The sequence below is a fragment of the Amblyomma mixtum genome, chromosome 6 (genome assembly GCF_055824585.1).
Source record: "Amblyomma mixtum isolate Tamu chromosome 6, ASM5582458v1, whole genome shotgun sequence".
Taxonomy (NCBI): Eukaryota; Metazoa; Arthropoda; class Arachnida; order Ixodida; family Ixodidae; genus Amblyomma; species Amblyomma mixtum.
The window spans coordinates 43,604,015-43,621,391 of NC_143017.1; the positions used below are offsets into that span (position 1 = coordinate 43,604,015).

The window sequence follows — 17,377 nt, forward strand, 5'->3', positions numbered from 1 at the left end:
GCTAACCTTCATCTCCTTGTTCTTCATCTCTCTTTCCATTGGCTGCAGCTGGTGGGAGGCTCCTCCGTGCTCACTCAGTTACTCCGAGCCTTCATCCCCAGACAGGACGGCTTTTTCGTTAGCGAGGCATCTATTTCTAGTGCACCAAAAATAATTACAAGGGGTAAGCCTCTTGCTGCAGTATGCCCATACCGACCTTAACATTACCTCTCTTTTGTGCCGGCAAATGGCATGACGTGAGGAAAAGGAAGCAGGATTCGTTTATCGAAGCGCAGCTTTTTTAGAGCACAACAGCAAAGTCAACCGCTGCTTCAGCACAACCCGTCCCTCGTACTGGCCGTGAGAGGCGACAAAGCGGACTATGGTAAGCTGTCTTAGCCGCTAGTGAAATGGTAGCACTAAACCAAACCTCCAAACTATTAAATCCAATCGATTCGCCTGCACTCGCTGCACCAGTTCTACAAAGTACTGCAGTGGTGCCGCAAGCGAGCAGCCTCATTTGAGGCAGTTTCGGTACAGCTTGGCTCTAGCTATTTCCATACTGAACCGTCGAGAGCAGGCCTGGTTTGTTTGCTAGCCTTGCCGTCACCAGCTGATTGCATCCGGCTGTGTGCTGCCCACCTCAACTGCCGTCAATATCCCGAGCCACTCACATCGCAGCGAAGTGTTTCTATGAACCAGAATCGATGCAACCTCGAGGCAGCTGACGCTAAACTGACGTGTGTTCTTTATTGAACATATCCGAGATCCGCGCGCCCAGTTACATGCTACGCGGTTTTTACAACAACGTGCATCATGCTGCATGCACGTGTTTGCTTTTTAAATGACATACGCTTTGACAAGTATTCCTATAGCTTTATTGGTCTAAAAGATAAACGCCTATGACGAGTCCGTCGAGAGGTGCAAGGTGCCGGTGAGGGCCTCTTCTCGGTTGCGGAGTCAATGACGTTCTGTACGAGTCAGGCCCGAGTGGGGCACCGTTCTCTCTGACGAGCGGAATAACTAGGTCGAGTATATTCCCCATTTATAGTGCCAGGCATCGCCTGCTTCTAAGTCGGCTGCCGCTACACGATTTCCGCACCGACCATTGAGCAGGTACAGTTTCTCTGAACCTGACCTGCACGACATCCGCACCTTTCTGAGAGGAGTGGCTTCATGCAAAGGTCGCCATGTTGCATTGCTGAAACGAATAGCGAAGTGCAGCACGCATTTACTGTCTCAACTCGGTGGACAATTCAACCGCGCCACAAGGAAGGTGGTGAAGGAGGGAGCGAAATAATATTGGCATAAAGAGATGCCGTAGTGGAGGGCTTCTAAATAATTTTGATCACCTGGTGATCTTTTACGTGCGCAGACATTAGTGGCTTTGAGAAACGTAAAATGGCTTAGTAATTGTATAACTTCTTCTTGGACACCCGAAGTCAGCCGTTATAAAAGGGAAGAAGGTGAATCTGAAAAAAGAGAGAAAGAGGTGCCATAGTGGAGTGCTCCGTAATAAGTTCGACTACAAAGGGATTTTAAACGTGCACTTACATCACACAGCACCGGACTTAAACTTATTAGATGACATCTCCTTATGACCATGAAGCGAATCATATCGTTTGTTTTGCGTTAGAAATTTTGGTTCTGCGCCCCTTTAATAAGAACCGCTTCCGTGCTTCTGTTTCGACGTCAAGAAAAGGAGAACGAAGTTTAGGCGTTGGAGGATGCACGCAGAACGAAGGCGCACCTGCAATAATAGCGTAGTTATGTCGTCATCACGGTAATCAGCAGTAGCTGCAATTGAAAATAATGGACAAAAATAGGTGCGCGGCCGACAAATGCCGGGAAGAAGAGATGCATGTCTTTCTGTGGGCACTTATTACAAGGGGGAAAATGCATTACCTGCCCTGCTGGAACGTTGAAGGCTGCTGGAATCGCCTGTCTGGACGGCATCGTTCGCTACCATCGGAAAAGGGGAAAAAAAAAGATACCCAGGCTTAGCTTGGTTAAGCCAAGAATGCGTTGCATATTGCGCGGTCTTTTTGCGCGAGGTATTGCTTGGCGGAACTCGATTTTCTCAGCTTTTCCTCCGTGACGCATGGATGGATGGATGGATGGATGGATGGATGGATAGGAGCGCCCCTTTGAAACGGGGCGGTGGCAACCGCCACCATGCTCAGGCGTTCTTTTTTTTTCCTTTTGTTTTATTATTTTTCTTTTCTTTTTATTATTTTTTCACGTGGTTTGGTGACGTCAGGTCACGTGGTTTGGTGGCTGCCCGGCCGCGCCCAAGGGCTGAACTGAGTGATTGCAATATGCTACGCATAAAAGACGCGCCTGACAAGGGGTCGAAACCTGGACCGTTAGGTTAAAAGCCTAACGCTCCACCTACTGAGCTACCCGGGCTTTTATCTATTTTTTTCCAACATGGTATTTACTACACGAGGTTATACAAGGTGTCCCAGCTAACTTGGACCAAGATTTAAAAAAAAAACTAAGCGTTCTTCAGAACTGAAATCGCGTGGATGTTGTTAGTGTTTTTCTAAAGTTACATTACCATTTTTTTCGCTCCTCCTATTTCTATAATTAGTCGAGATAAATAAATTAACTTTTTAAACATATAGCTTGACACATTCAGGCGTCAATAGAAAAGTTGTGGAGCTCCACAAATATTGTCCAACCCAGGCACTTCCAAAGAGTTAGACTTAGCGTGACCGTTTTTATTCGGCAGAAACGAAAGACCGCGGAGTTTAAAAATATACCACATGACAGCGCGCTCCGTGCGCCAGAATGCGCCGCGATTACAGCGCTCTCATCCGTGGTTTGTAAGAAGCATCACTCGCTTCGCGCCTTTCGTGCTGCCCAAGACAGAGCTTCGCGTTGTGCTTAATTCCAAGATAAGGGCCAGTGTGTACGGGCGGCAGTTGAAAGAAAGCACGGCTCTCGTTTCTGCGGCGATAATTGCGCTCTCATGTTAGCAGAATGCATGCGGAGGAACGTTGACAATCTCATGAGTTTAAATTTGGGAGCAAGATCCCAAGAAGCAAAGACGCATGTAACAAACCTAATAACGTCCTGTGAATTACAGTGAAAAGCAGGAGCCGCGCTTTCTTTCAATTGCCGCCCGAATCCGCTGGCGCTTATCTTGGAACCAAGCACAACTCGAAGCCCTGTCTTGGGCAGCACGATAGGCGCGAAGCGAGTGATGTTTCTGACAAAGCACGGATGAGAGCACTGTAATCGCGGCGCATCCGGGCGCACGGAGCGCGCTGTCACGTGGTAATTTTAAAAAACCGCGGGCTTTCGTTTTTGCTGAATAAAAACGGCCTCGCTAAGTCAATCTCGTTGGGAGTTCCTGGTTTGGACAATATTTGTGGAGCTCCACAACTTTCCTATTGACGCTTGAAGGTTTCGAACTATATTTAAAAAGTTAGTTTATTTATTCTCGACTAATTATTCAAATAGGAGAAGCAAAAAAATGGTACTGTAACTTTAGATAAATGCTAACAACATCGAGGCAATTTCAGTTCTGAAGAACGCTTAGTTTTTTTTTTATAAATCTTGGTCCAAGTTAGCTGGAACACCCTGTATAAGTACAGAAAGGGGCTATATACAGATTATCTAGAAAGCATGCAGCTATACACAGCATGCAGCTAGTGAATGCACTGAACTAGCTTGACAGAAAACAACACAGCTAAAAGGGAGGCAAAGACAGACACCGCATCAACAGCGGAAACCAGTCCGGTAGAAACTCCCTTTGATGAGAAATGTCCCTGAGTTGGAGCATCATTCGACTGATATGGCTTCTGGCTGAAACAAGAGGTCCAGCGTTGCGGCCAGCAAGGGCGTTTTACACAGGCTATGAAGTCCAGTGAGGAAAAACATGTCATATGGTTCGTAATCAGATTAAGTGGCTGAAAGGTAACGCACACAGTAGGAATTCAAAAAAAATCTTCCTATAGCGTCCTCTGCACACCCACGTACTCCTTCCAGTAATGTACACTTGACTTAAATGCATGAAGTGGAACGCCAGTGTATTTAGGCGGTACACATGACCATTATATTCTTCTATAACGAAGCGGCCTTGAGCCCCATGAACTGAATCACAGGCCAGAACATTTAGAGCGATTGATCGAACCCTAGATATGATGCCATATTGACCTATTGTGATTCAACTTTCCTGGTGCTGTGCTTGCTAATGCAGAAAAAAGCAAGAATGTCAGCATATGCAAGTACTCTGACTTCATTACCCAAAACAGGGAAGCCATGGATATTGTAACGGAAAATAGGGCGACAGGTCGCTAACCGGCAGAATACAGCAAGCAGCCAGCCAGCCAGCGCGAGACACTTCAACGTCTTCGAAGACACTTCAGCGCCACCTGAGAACACCAGGTGGCAATATTACTGTTACACAGGACACTCAAACAAAGCGGTTCCAGATAAAGAGCAAACAGCAGAGGGGACATCAGGCAGCCTTGACTCAGAGAAGAACCGATTGGCGCAAGGTTTGACGAATGACCATTTACAATTAGGCATACACTCCTGTTTTCCCTTCTAGAGCGAGGAAATACTGGGTCTACTCTACTCTAAAAGTTCTTTTTTTTTTCTTTATTGCCTGGCTTAGACACAAAAATAACAGTGACACACGGGAACATGTACGAGGTCTGTTTGAAAAGTATCCGACTTTATTTTTTTGTTGGGAACACCTGACGGATATGAATCAAGCGCGCTTGCACCAGCCGACCTTGAACCTCCGTGTGCGTGTACGAATATTTTCGGGCCTGCCGATAGCGTCAGTCGCTGGGACGCAGCGTTTGAGTGAGGCAGTGCGCAGTGCTCTCGTCGGTTTTTTATTACAAGGAAAATGGCGGAGTGACAGGAGCAGCGCTACTACATCAAATTTTGCCAGAAACGGGATGACAACCAAGTGGAAACTGTTCGGAATAATCAGTGCGGCTGTCGATGAAGATGCTATGAGCAGCACAAAAATTAAACAGTGGTACAATTGGTTTAAAGATGGCCGCACATCGGCGGAGAGCGAGCCACGCTGCGGTCGGCCATCAACGTGCCGAAATGGCCAGGTCATTGCCGAAGTGAACGCTGTGGTGATGCGGGACCGTCGTGTGACCATCCGAGAAATTGTGGAAGAGGTGTACATCAGCAATTTTTCTGCACATTCCATTATCCCCGAAGATTTGGCAATGGAGAGAGTTGCGGCGAAATTCGTGCCGAAGCTGCTCACGGCTGAGCAAAAGCAGCTTCGTGTTGAAGTCTCGCAGGACATGCTAGATTCCACAAACAGTGACCCTGACTTCATAAACACCATAATCACTGGTGACGAGTCTTGGGTGTACAGGTACGACCCGGAAACCAAATCCCAATCGTCACAGTGGAAGCATTTCATGTCACCGAGACCAAAGAAGGCCCGCCAAGTGTGCAGCAATGTCAAAGTAATGCTGACAGCTTCCTTTGATTCCCTCTGTGTGGCACACCACGAGTACGCACCCTACAGGGTCAAACAATGACCAAAGAGTACTATAGGGTCGTCCACCTTCGCCTACGTGGTGCTGTGCGGCCCGAGAGACCGGAGTTGAGGTCAACAGGAAATTGGCGCATCCATCACGACAATGCTCCTGCACATTCCTCGCCCTTGATTCAGACTTTTTGGCGAGAAACCAGATTCCTCTAGTTCAACAGACTACGTACTCCCCTGATATGCCCCCTGCGAGTTCTGGCTGCTTTCCAAAGTCAAGAGGGCATTGAAAGGAGCGCGATTTCAAACAAGAGAGGACATTATGGCTGCAACGACAGCTGAGCTAAACTCCATCCCGAAAGAGGCCTTTTCGGAATACTTCCAGCAATGGCAGCACCGCTGGGAGAAGTGTGTGGAGTCCCAAGGAGACTACTTTGAAGGTTATTAGGTTTCCAACGCTCCCGTTATGCCAGTTTTTTTTCTTCGGCCAAAGGTAGGATACTTTTCTAACAGACCTCGTATACACAGCGTTCGAATAGCCTGTACCCACGAGGGCCAGGCATTGTCATGTTAAAATTCCTTGAGTACCGTCAAGGGCTCCGGCCTTGACAGCCAGTCGGGAACACATGGTTGTAATTTTTACCGTGTCCAGCCATATCTGTACGCTTTCACGGAAGTACATGCGTGCCGGTCTTGTATCCAAATCGCAGTGATAACCGGCCATTCGAGAGTGCCATATATTGTGAAGGCACATTAACATAACTTGGTCTAATGGGACGTCATCCTGGTTGCCCGTTGGCAAGTATCTAATCCCATGAGCACCGAGTGGCAACTCTTTTTTAAGTGTCCTTTGAAGCACATCCCACAAAAACACCCCCTCCCAGCAATGAAGAAACACATGATCTATTGTCTCCGGCTGTTTACAAATGAGACAGTGGGCGCCCCACGCAAGGAACAAGCCCTTTTCCTCCAGAAATGATTTTACAGTCAATGTACCGGTGTGTAACATGAAGAAAAACGTTTTTGTTCCTGCTGAAACTTTCATTTTCTTTACACGTTTCAATACATTACTGCCTTTGCCTCCAGAGTATAAGGCTCTGTACAAGGGCACCGGGAAAACTACATCACAAAGATTCTTGTATAATGTTTGCTTGTCAACTTTACTGAAATACTCCATCGAAAACGTACGCTAAGGAATTTCACACTTAGAACAATCTCTCTAAAGAACCCAAAAATACGGCCAGGCATACATCGGGTGTGAACCACAACATCAGGCAACGCTCGACCTAGCCTTTGTTGGCAAACAGCTCGCAGGAATGGGTCTCTTACATCCCTAAAAAAAAATAAACCGGTTCACGATCTGGCGTACAAATAAATGGCCCAACCCAAGCCCGCCATACTTCACCTGGCTAAACAAATGTGTCCTCCTGCACCTCTTCCAACTGGAGGCCCAAATGAATACGGCAAAAATTCGGTGCAGTTTTTGCACATTAACACGAGAACAATGCAACACTTGCGTCACGTACCATAACTTGCTTATTAAAAAAAGGTTACAGACTGTTGCTCTTGCAAATATTGACAAGTGGGCGTTTTTCCATTTCTCCGCTTTCTCGCCGGTTTCTTGGATCTGCTGTGTCCAGTATGGCTCGGTATCCTTATAAAACTCTAAAGGCACTCCGAGGTATTTGACAGGCGTTGTAGCCCATGACATATTAGAAAATGTCTCGGGGGTTGACGGCCATTCTCCATGCCAAAACCCTAGGCACGTACCCCAGTTAACTCGGCTTCCTGTGACTTCACTAAAATGTTTCACAGTATCGACTGTCCTCTTTATACTTTCCTCATTTACACAAAAAACCGCGACATCATCTGCGTAGGCCAGCAGTTTAATTTCAGTAGACTGCAGTCGGAAACCATCAATGCCTTTGTTTTGTAGAATGCTTAAACACAAAGCTTCAATATAAATACAGAATAAAAGAGGGCTGAGGGGGCAACCCTGGCGCACCGAACGTAGTACGCTGATGGGGGCCCCCAATGGCTTATTGACAATTAATCTTATAGTGCAGTTACGGTACGCCAAGGCCACTCCCTATCGAATAAATGTAGCAACATTAATGTAGTCTAAGATACTAAACAGAATGTTATGTGACACGCAATCGAAAGCCTTTTCCAAGTCCAACTGCAGCAATGCCACACGTCCGCGTGTGGCATCATAGCATTCGAGCACACATCTATCTTTATGGATGTTCTGAAAAATAGATCGTCCTTTGGTCCAAAACGTTTAGTGGGGGCCAACTATTTCGGCGACTGAGCTACCCGGGCAGCGTGCGGGAGAGAGTGAATAGCCCATCTGGACGCCGTCGTTGGCTACCATCGCAAAAGGAAGAAAAAAGACGCGCGCCCGAGCAGGGGCTCGAACGCTGGACCATTAGTTTAGAACCCTAAGGCTCTACCGACTGAACTACCCGGGCAGCTTGCGGGAGAGAGTGAATCGCCCGTCTGGACGCCATCGTTGGCTACCACCGGAAAAGGAAAAAAAAAAGGACACGCGCCCGAGCAGGCGCTCGAACCCTGGACCGTTAGGTTAAAAGCCTAACGCTCTACCGACTGAGCTACCCGGGCTTTTTTTTCTTTATTGCCTGTTTTGACAACGATAACAAACAAACACACAAACAAACCGCTAAAACACGTGAACCGGCCTACGGTCAACGTGGTTGTTTAAAACTTCTTGAGGGCTCCAAGTTCATCCAGCACGCCAAGCCATTCGGGTAGCTCCGATTGGGCTCGGTAACATTCCCGCACACGCACAACACTTTCAATGAAATTTTCTCTTACAGGTCGAATGTTTACATCGGCATTTCGCACTGACATCCTGGTTTTCCATATGCTGTGGAGGCCCAGTAGCATGATGAGATCATAAGGAACATCTCGGTCATCGCCTACCGCTAAGAACCGGATTCCGTACGGTGTGATTGGCAGGTCTTTCTTTATTGTTCTTTGTAGAATGTCCCAATGGAATACCGGATCCCAACATTCTATAAACACATGCTCGACTGTCTCAGGCTTTTTGCAGAGCATACAGTTAACCGTCCATGGCACAAAAATGCCCTTTTGTTCTAGCCAGGTTTTAACTGGCAGAGTGTTAGTATGGAGTTTGAAGAAAAAACTTTTCACGTTAGGATTTACTGGCATACGTTTCACCATTTTCAGAACATCTTGCCCTGGGCCTCCGCAACCAAGCTGTCGATACACTGGTGCAGGCAGCATGACAACCAACAAATCTTTATACAGTTTCTTTCTCGACACATAACTTAATCTAAAGAAAAGCGCACTTTCAGCATGTTAAAAGCCGTGACAACTTCGCGCCAAAATCCTCTTACGGCTGTCGTTCTTTTATCAGAACAGGACACCAAAAACTCAGGCAAAGCATTGCGCAGGCGCACTTGCACAAAAGTACACAAAAAGGGATCATTCTGGTCTCGCAGAAAAATAAAACGCGGCACAATCTGTCTGATAAACAAATGCACAAGCCCTACTCCCCCTTTTCGAACCGAAAGAAACAGATTTGTCCGACTCGTACGTTCCCATGTGCTTCCCCACACGAAAACAGCAAAGATTCGATGTATTTTTTGTACGGTTACGCGCGACATGAACAATACCTGCAAGACATACCACACTTTTGCAACCAAGAAAAGGTTGCAAACAGTTGCTCGTGTGAACATAGATAGGTTCCGGCCGTTCCATGCTTGCGTTTTCCTTCTGAGATTCTCTGTTTCCCTATTCCAGTATTCGTCAGTGTCATTGTATTGGTCAAGTGGTACACCCAAGTACTTTGAGGGAAGCGCTGTCCATCGCACATTGGCAAACACTTCAGGCTTTTGATCCCACTACCCGTGCCAGAATCCAGATGATTTCTCCCAGTTAGCACGGCACCCCGTTTTAGCGCAGAAATCAGCCGCCACTCTAACAGTTTCTTGAACGCTTTCTTTGTCTCTACAAAAAATAGCGACATAATCTGCGTATGCAAGCATTTTTACCTCAGTTGTTTCCAGCGCGAAACCGCGTATCCTTTCGTTCTGTATCATGCTCAAGCATAACGGCTCTAGGTATAAAGCAAAAAGCAACGGGGATAATGGACAGCCCTGCCTCGCAGACGATTTCACTGGCACTCTTTCGGTGAGATTCTTATTTATAATAATTCGCACTGCACAATCAGAGTAAGCCATTTTGACTCCCTCTGTAATAACACTTCCTATGTTCACAAATTCTAGGAGATTAAAAAGCACTCCATGGCACACTCGATCAAAAGCTTTTGCTAGGTCGAGCTGCATCATCGCAACTCGTCCATCAAAAGTATCGCAACACTCCAAAACACTTCTCGCCACATGTATATTGGTCGTAATACTTCGTCCTTGTATTCCACAAGTTTGGTGGGGTCCCACTAGGTCTTTAATGACGCTCTGTGTCCTTCTCGCCAAAACTCATCAGGATTTTGTAATTACGTTGGTGAGGCTTATCGGCCGTTAAGACCCCACCAAAAGCAGCCTTGCTGAATCCTCATACTTCGGAATCAATACAACGTGGGCAGCTTTGAAAGATGACGGCAATCGTTTTGTTTCATAGGCTTCTTCGATTACTCTATGCAGGACCTGACTTAGTTCATCTTTAAAGGCTTTATAGAGAGCTACACCCAGGCCGTCGGGCCCAGGGGACTTCCCGGCATTTAACTGGTCAATCGCTTTCTCTATTTCTGTCATACTGATTGGAGCTTCAAGTCTTTCCTTCTCACTCTCATCTGATTTGGGCATTAATCGCAAATAGTCACGTTCAAAGCCGTCCTTTTTCACTTGCTCCTGTCCTAGCAAAGCTTGATATTGCTCAAAAAAGGCGCATTTTTTCTCTGGATCAGTGGTTTCTTCATTTCTGTACATTATTTTCTGTATTTTTTCGAGGCATAGCTCTTTTCATCGCTCAGTGACCGCTTAGTGGGCGCATCACCCGTCCATAATCGCTCAGTGCGTGCCTGCACAACGGCCCCTCGGTACTTATCTTCATTGGCCTGCTCTAGCTTTCTTTTAACTTCCTTTATCTGGTTCATGCATAAACCAGGCTGCGCAGACTATGTTCAGCAATAGTTTCAACTGGCTGTGCAATTCCTTTTCTTCCTGTTTTTCTTCGCGTCTTAGTATGCTTGCTCTCTCAATGGCTTTCATTTTTACGTCATTTTTGAAACCTTCCCACCTGTCCAACCAGCTTTCGGCTCCAGACACATGCAATGACTTCAGTAAATTATTTACCTCGCAAACGAAGCTGTTGTCGTCCAGAAGTTTGGCATTAAATTTCCATAAAATCCGAATTAAATCTCACCTCCTTTAATTTTGATCCTAAGGTGAAGGAAACCATGCGGTGGTCAGAGAAGGATACTGGAATGACTTCGTAGTTTTCGCAGAGCGGCGCCAGATGCACCGATATGTATATGCGATCGAGCCTGGCATGGCTTTCACCCTGGAAATGAGTAAACTGTGCCTGACTGCCGGGTGATAACATGCAGCCAACATCTATGAAGCCGTACTCCTCTACGAGCTCATCCAGAACCTGCACACTTTGATCCTTTATTGTACGGACTTTAGCTCGGTCCTCTGGCCTGCAAACACAATTGAAGTCTCCCAAAAATATAACATGTCTTTCTGCTTTCAAATGCTGCTCGAGGTTTTCAAAAAAAATTCTGCGGTCGGTTTCTTTGTGAGGCGCATAAAGACACACAACACGCCACAATAAATCACAGAATGAAAAATCCAGGATAACAAAACGGCCACTTTCGCAAACAATGACTTGTTCCTCCAAAATCCCAATACTGTTACGTACAAAGAGCGCGCATCCCGCCGATGTTCCAACCGCATGAGCTATACAAACATTGAAATGAGTTCTAAAGGGCTGCACCATGCGGTCCGTTTGGTCCTCGCTGCTGACCTTCGTTTCTTGGACAGCAACGATGTCCAGCTCGTTTTCGATAAGTAGCCTACTAACCTGGCACTGCCTTCGCCTACTTGCCAAGCCCCGAACATTCAATGTTGCTACACGAAGGGATTTTTTAAAGTTTGCAGCCATATTTACGCTAGGACACAAGGACCGCACGGGGCTTACCTCGACAATCTGAGGTACGCCGCTGGCGTTGAAAACCGCGGCACTCGACTTTTCCGCCCCCGCAGCAAGATAGTAGTCCTCGTCGTTGTTTTGTCCCTTGATACAGCTCCATGACGCACGCTAATTGCAGTTTCGTGGGCAGGAACAAGACTGGCCCACGCTGCTACGAGGGCTCCGTGCCGCCCCCTCTGCGGTCGGGCGGAATGTTCGGCTTGGGCTTGAAACTCGGACGCCGAGTAGCAGACGTCTTGGGAGGCGGTTCCACGTCGGCGTTGTCGCCCGCGACGACTGTTTCCTCGTGCACACTTTTTCCTGGCACTGAACCTGTGGTGTCCACGGTTTGCTCACCATCCCACCAGCCCCCCGTCGACACTACTTCCAACTCCTTGCCGGAGTCTTCCTTCGCAGTCCCCGCCCCCGAGGGTGTGGTGTTGCCTTGATCTTGTTGGTCGCCTTTGCTGACGGCGCCTTGAGTCTCCTCGGCGGCTTCAGCCTTGTCGCCCGTTGGAGACTGCACGGGCACATTCCCAGCCCCTCTGGAAGCCTCTTCAGCGTCTTCGTCATCCATAACGAGCTCGGTCACATCGTTCTTTTTCGGCTGGCCGGTGATGGTTGCGTAGGTTTTAACGCAGTCCGTATCGTTGTGACCAAAGCGCCGGCATCGGGAACAGCGCGGGACTTTGTAATCACGCCGTATATGGCCCTTACTGTTGCAGCGCAAACACAAGGGTGCCCGGTTCGGTACCACAACTAAGGCCAGCTCACCGCCCACACGCACCTGATGGGGCAGGTCTTCCACACTGACACCGGCCTTCAACTTCAGGGCGACGAGGCGCGTCGTCGACAACCTGTCGGTAATGCCGTAGATACGCCACTTCTCCCTGGTCACTTCGGTTACCTTGCCATAATTTGCCAGCGCAGCCTGCACATCATCGTCGCTGACTCCATGAAGGAGCCAGTGAAGCTTGAGCCTGACGTCTTGGTTTTTCGGGTTTATAACCAGACACCGACGCTCCTTCACCAGCATGTCGCCTTTAGCGAGCATGCTCTTCACCGCTTCCGCTGTCTTGAAAGTTACCGCCCATACATGGTTCATTTGGTACGCCTCCTGGGCGATAGCATCTGGGAGTGCTCCCAGATTAACAAGGGCGTCTCTGAAATCTTCGACGCGGAAAGGCCGCGCTCTCACATCGCCGTGCAAAAAAACTGTGTTCAAAACAATCTGACCCGATGGCAGTTGCGGCAGTACCACTTGATAATCCTGGTCAGCAGTGTCCAAAATCCTGTTACCGCGGCCCTACCGGGCCGCTGAACCCGCTCCGACGGAGCCCATCGAGACACGTCCGTTCACTTCTGCGTCCGGAAGTAGAATCCACTGAGCTACCCGGGCAGCTGTTTCGGTTGAGAGTGAATCGCCTGTCTGGAAGCCATGGTTGGCTACCATCGCAAAAGGAAAAAAGGACACGCGCCCGAGCAGGGGCTCGAATCCTGGACCGTTAGGTTAAAAGCCTAACGCTCTACCGACTGAGCTACCCGGACAGCTGTTTCGAGAGAGAGTGAATCGCCTGTCTGGACGCCATCGTTGGCTACCATCAGAAAAGGAAAAAAAAAGGACACGCGCCCGAGCAGGAGCTCGAACACGGGACCGTTAGGTTAAAAGCCTAACGCTCTACCGACTGAGCTACCCGGACAGCTGTTTCGGGTGAGAGTGAATCGCCTGTCTGGACGCCATCGTTGGCTACCATAGCAAAAGGAAAAAAAGGACACGCGCCCGAGCAGGAGCTCGAACCCTGGACCATTAGGTTAAAAGCCTAACGCTCTACCGACTGAGCTACCCGGGTTTTTTTTTCTTTATTACCGGTATCATGACACTCAATATACAGACAAAACACCCCAGCCTGACTTCGGTTGGCGGAATACAGTCAAAAGTTCTTCAGACCCACCATTCCATCAAATACATTAATCCACTCAGGGGGTTCGGGTAACGTCTGATAGACTTCTCGCATGTAGACCATATGCTGAATAAAATTTTTGCGTACACACCGAACATTAACATCTGCATGGCGGACTGCCATTCTGGTTTGCCACAGACCGTGGAGGCCCAGTAGCATGAACATATCAAAGGGAATGCCTTCATCACACTTGACTGGGAGAAACCGGATCCCGTATGGCGTTATTGGAAGTTGTTTCTTTAGAGTTCGCTGCAGTATGTCCCTATGGAATATAGGGTCCCAACAGTCAATAAATACGTGTTCAATAGTTTCTGGTTTTTTGCAGAGTATGCAGTTACTTGTCCGGGGTACAAATATCCCTTTCTGATCTAGCCATGCTTTTACGGGTAGTGTGTTCGTGTGCAGCTTAAAGAAAAAGGATTTGACTGAAGGTCTTAGCGGCACTTTTTTAACCCGTTTTAAAACGTCCTTTCCTGGGCCCCCACAGTAAACAGACCTGTACATTGGTGTCGGCAGTAGATTTTCAATTAAGTCTGCATACAGTTGCTTTTTTGTAACAGAGCAGAGGTAATCCATTGAAAACCTTGAATGCAACATGCGGAGGGAAACAACAATTTCATGGAAGTAACCAGTCACACGGTGACATCTTGTATCACTTGTAGTCACAGTAAATTCAGGAAGCGCTTTCGCAAGTCGAACTTGTATGACTGTGCGCAAGAAACTGTCGCTTTGGTCGCGCAGAAAAAAGAAACGTGACACAATCTGCCTAATAAACAAATGAGAAAGACCCAGGCCTCCATCGCGGACTGAGCGGAAAAGGTTGGTACGACTCACCCTCTCCCAAGTTGAGCCCCATATGAACACAGCAAAAACCCGATGCATTTTTTGCACATTTGCGCGGGTCATACATAGCACTTGCAACACATACCAAACTTTGGCTATCAAGAACAAATTGCAAGCAGAGGCACGCGCAAACATTGAAAGGCCGCGACCCTGCCAGTTTCCCGTCCTCTCCTTCATTCTCTCCGTTGCATCACTCCAGTACCTTGCGGGTTCCTGATAGTGCAAGAATGGCACACCAAGATACGTCGTAGGTGTGCCTGTCCATGTCGTACAAGCAAACCTTTCTGGCTTGATGTCCCAGTTACCGTTCCATATACCAACACTTTTTTCCCAGTTTATCTCTGAGCCCGTCAGCTTACAGAAAGCCTTAGCGAGGTTGACCACTTCCAACACACTCTCGCGATCTTGACAGAATACGGCTATGTCGTCAGCATACGTCAACAGTTTTACCTCAGTAGAATGCATTCTGAAACCTCGTATTGCTGTTTGATGAATTACTGCTAAACAAAAAGGTTCGACATATATAGCAAACAGGAGAGGAGACAGTGGACATCCTTGTCTTACTGAAGATTGCACTGGAACCCTTTCCGTTAGTGACATTTATTATGAGCTGGGTACAACAATCGCGATAGGCCATCATTGCGCCGTCTAAAATTGTGCTGCCTACATTTGCATGCTTCAATATGCAGAAGAGGACCTCGTGTGACACCCGTCGAAAGCTTTCGCCAAATCGAGTTGCGACATGGCAACTTGGCCGTCCATGTCGTCGCAGCATTCTAACACATTTATGGCTACGTGAGTGTTCGTGAAGATTGTTCGACCTTTGATGCCGCATGTTTGATGCGGCCCAACTAAGTGCTTGATCACACCTTGCACCCGCTTCGTGAGCACTTTCATAAACACTTTGTAATCGGTGTTAGTAAAGTTCAGGTTCTTCTCTTTCCTTGCACCAGAGGTGCCCCGCCCGAGACGGTCTTGCTATGAGTTACGATGCAGGGATAACTGATAAGGCGAATACTTGAAGTTTATGTACAGATATTTACAGCATATACAAGTTAAGGCACTGGAGACATATTAAGCGGCAAAAAGACAAACAACAAAAAGGTGGAACTGGCTAACACTAGAGGAGGCCCCTACTCGGCGTAGCCGAAGATGCATAGCACCTGACCTTAGCCCAGAACCCTTTTTCCGGCTCCGGGGCCCGGTTTTAAAACCCTAAAGGCCCGGCCCACATTTGGTAGCCACCAATCATGCTACACTCTTCATACGATTGGCTCATCGAGAGCATGGCCAGCCCTCTAGCCTCCGTAGGGCAAAACACCCTCTCCTTTGCAAAAAAAAATAAAAACAAACAAACGCACAGTCGTGCCAGCCAATGCCAGCATGTGCGGGGTAGAACATTCTCCCTCCAAAATAAAAGTAAACACAAACACAAAACACACTCGTGCGAGCACGTGACGGCGGTTTCCCCAATGACCTTCGACTTTGGCGTCGTCCCGGATTAAGGGATTATCGGGCTTAAACGGGTAGTTACCGCTGTAACTGCCACTGCAAGCTCGGACCTGCATTCCAAGGCGACTTAGCCTTCCCGAGGCTGTTTAGTCGGCGCCTCTCCGGTGTCCGTAGCGTCACCCAACTCGGGCCTTCGCTGCTCGCGGCTAGACGCGCTGTCGCCGGCTATTCCTCATCTCTTTTGCCCCCTCGTCACGGCGCCCTGACGCCGTTCCTTCCGGCAGTGCTTAATCCTCTCAGGAATCCTGCATACTTTTCGAACGAGACGTTCGTCGCGAGCTTGTGTGCATATCTGGTGTCCGCTAAGACGAGGGGATTAAGACAAGGGGGGGTCGACGTGTGGCGGCCCTTCAGCCACATAACTTTCACCGCTCCCCTGCCCAGCCGACGCGAAGCAGCCCCAAAGGGCGATGGACGCCCGAGCGGCCCGGCGCCTGCGCGCGCGCGCGCGCGCGCATCTTTCCAAGAAATGTCATTCTTCCCTTCGAGCGCACCCCACCGTCCCGTCCCGTCCCGTCGAGGGGAGGGGGGGGGGGGGGGGGGGTCCATTGAAGACGGCAGCGGCGGGGTACTGAGAACGAATTAGCGGTAGTAATGACCCCGCACGCACTACCGATCCCTTACAGTGTTCGTAAGGCTGATAGGCCTGTATGAGCCTACTGACAGCAGCTTGTCACGATCATCCATCTTAGGAATCAAGACGATATGAGCAGCTCTGAAGGACGGTGGCACCCGCCTTGTTTTATACGCCTCATTGATAACACGATGCAACACATACGCTAGTTGATGAGCGAACGCTTTGTAAAATGTGGCTCCTAAGCCATCTGGTCCAGGGGACTTTCCTGCCGGCAGTTCGCCGATAGCGGCCTCGATTTCGCGGACACTTATCTCTTCCTCAAAACTGTGTCTGACGTCATCTGCTATCTTTGGCATACCAGTCATGAATTCCGTGATGAAAGTGTCGCTGACACGAGTAACGTTGCTAAACAACTCGCGATAATATTGCACGAACGCCTGCTATATCTTTTTCTGCTCACCCGTCACCTCGTTCTTATAGCGGATCTGTTTGATTTCATTTTTTGATGCATACCTTTTCTCGTCAGTAAGAGTGCGTTTATTCGGTGCTTCCTCAAGCCATAATCGTTCGCCTCGTGCACGAATCATAGCTGGCTTATATCTTTCATTGTCTATCACCTCAAGTTCACTTTTGGTTATTCTTATTTCGTGTACCACTTTTTCAGGCTCCAAACGCACAGCGTTTAACAAGTATTCTAGCTTGCGCTGCAGAGCTTTCTCATTCTTCATCTCATTTCGACGCTTGATGCTTGCTCTTTCAATCGCTGCCATTTTTACTTCATTTTTAAATTGTTCCCAGGCAGCCGAGTAATTTTCGGGCTCATCATTCACTAGCCGCCCTAATTTTCCTTCACCTCCTTTAACAAAGGGTTCATCATTGAGCAATTTAGCGTTC

The 17,377-nt window shown here is 48.2% G+C and overlaps 1 protein-coding gene, 4 non-coding genes and 1 pseudogene across 5 annotated transcripts; all 6 read right to left on the reverse strand.

Annotated features, from left to right (window-relative positions):
• Positions 1-8,004: 8,004 nt before the first annotated feature.
• On the reverse strand, positions 8,005-8,077 carry TRNAK-UUU (transfer RNA lysine (anticodon UUU)). The gene has a single exon. It is a non-coding gene; the product is annotated as a tRNA-Lys (tRNA).
• A 96-nt stretch (positions 8,078-8,173) lies between these two features.
• LOC149338861 (uncharacterized) lies at positions 8,174-9,177 on the reverse strand (annotated as a pseudogene).
• A 3,888-nt stretch (positions 9,178-13,065) lies between these two features.
• Positions 13,066-13,138, reverse strand: TRNAK-UUU (transfer RNA lysine (anticodon UUU)). Its single transcript has one exon. It is a non-coding gene; the product is annotated as a tRNA-Lys (tRNA).
• Positions 13,139-13,217: 79 nt separating this feature from the next.
• Positions 13,218-13,290, reverse strand: TRNAK-UUU (transfer RNA lysine (anticodon UUU)). The gene has a single exon. It is a non-coding gene; the product is annotated as a tRNA-Lys (tRNA).
• Positions 13,291-13,367: 77 nt separating this feature from the next.
• TRNAK-UUU (transfer RNA lysine (anticodon UUU)) lies at positions 13,368-13,440 on the reverse strand. The gene has a single exon. It is a non-coding gene; the product is annotated as a tRNA-Lys (tRNA).
• An 81-nt stretch (positions 13,441-13,521) lies between these two features.
• Positions 13,522-14,571, reverse strand: LOC149338865 (uncharacterized). The gene has a single exon (XM_089550374.1). The coding sequence runs from the start codon at positions 14,569-14,571 to the stop codon at positions 13,522-13,524; it is 1,050 nt and encodes a 349-aa protein (XP_089406500.1).
• Positions 14,572-17,377: the final 2,806 nt, after the last annotated feature.

Excerpts from the sequence above, each read along its gene's own strand:
- LOC149338865 (XM_089550374.1), bottom strand. The coding sequence starts at position 14,571 with ATGAAGGAGAGGACGGGAAACTGGCAGGGTCGCGGCCTTTCAATGTTT.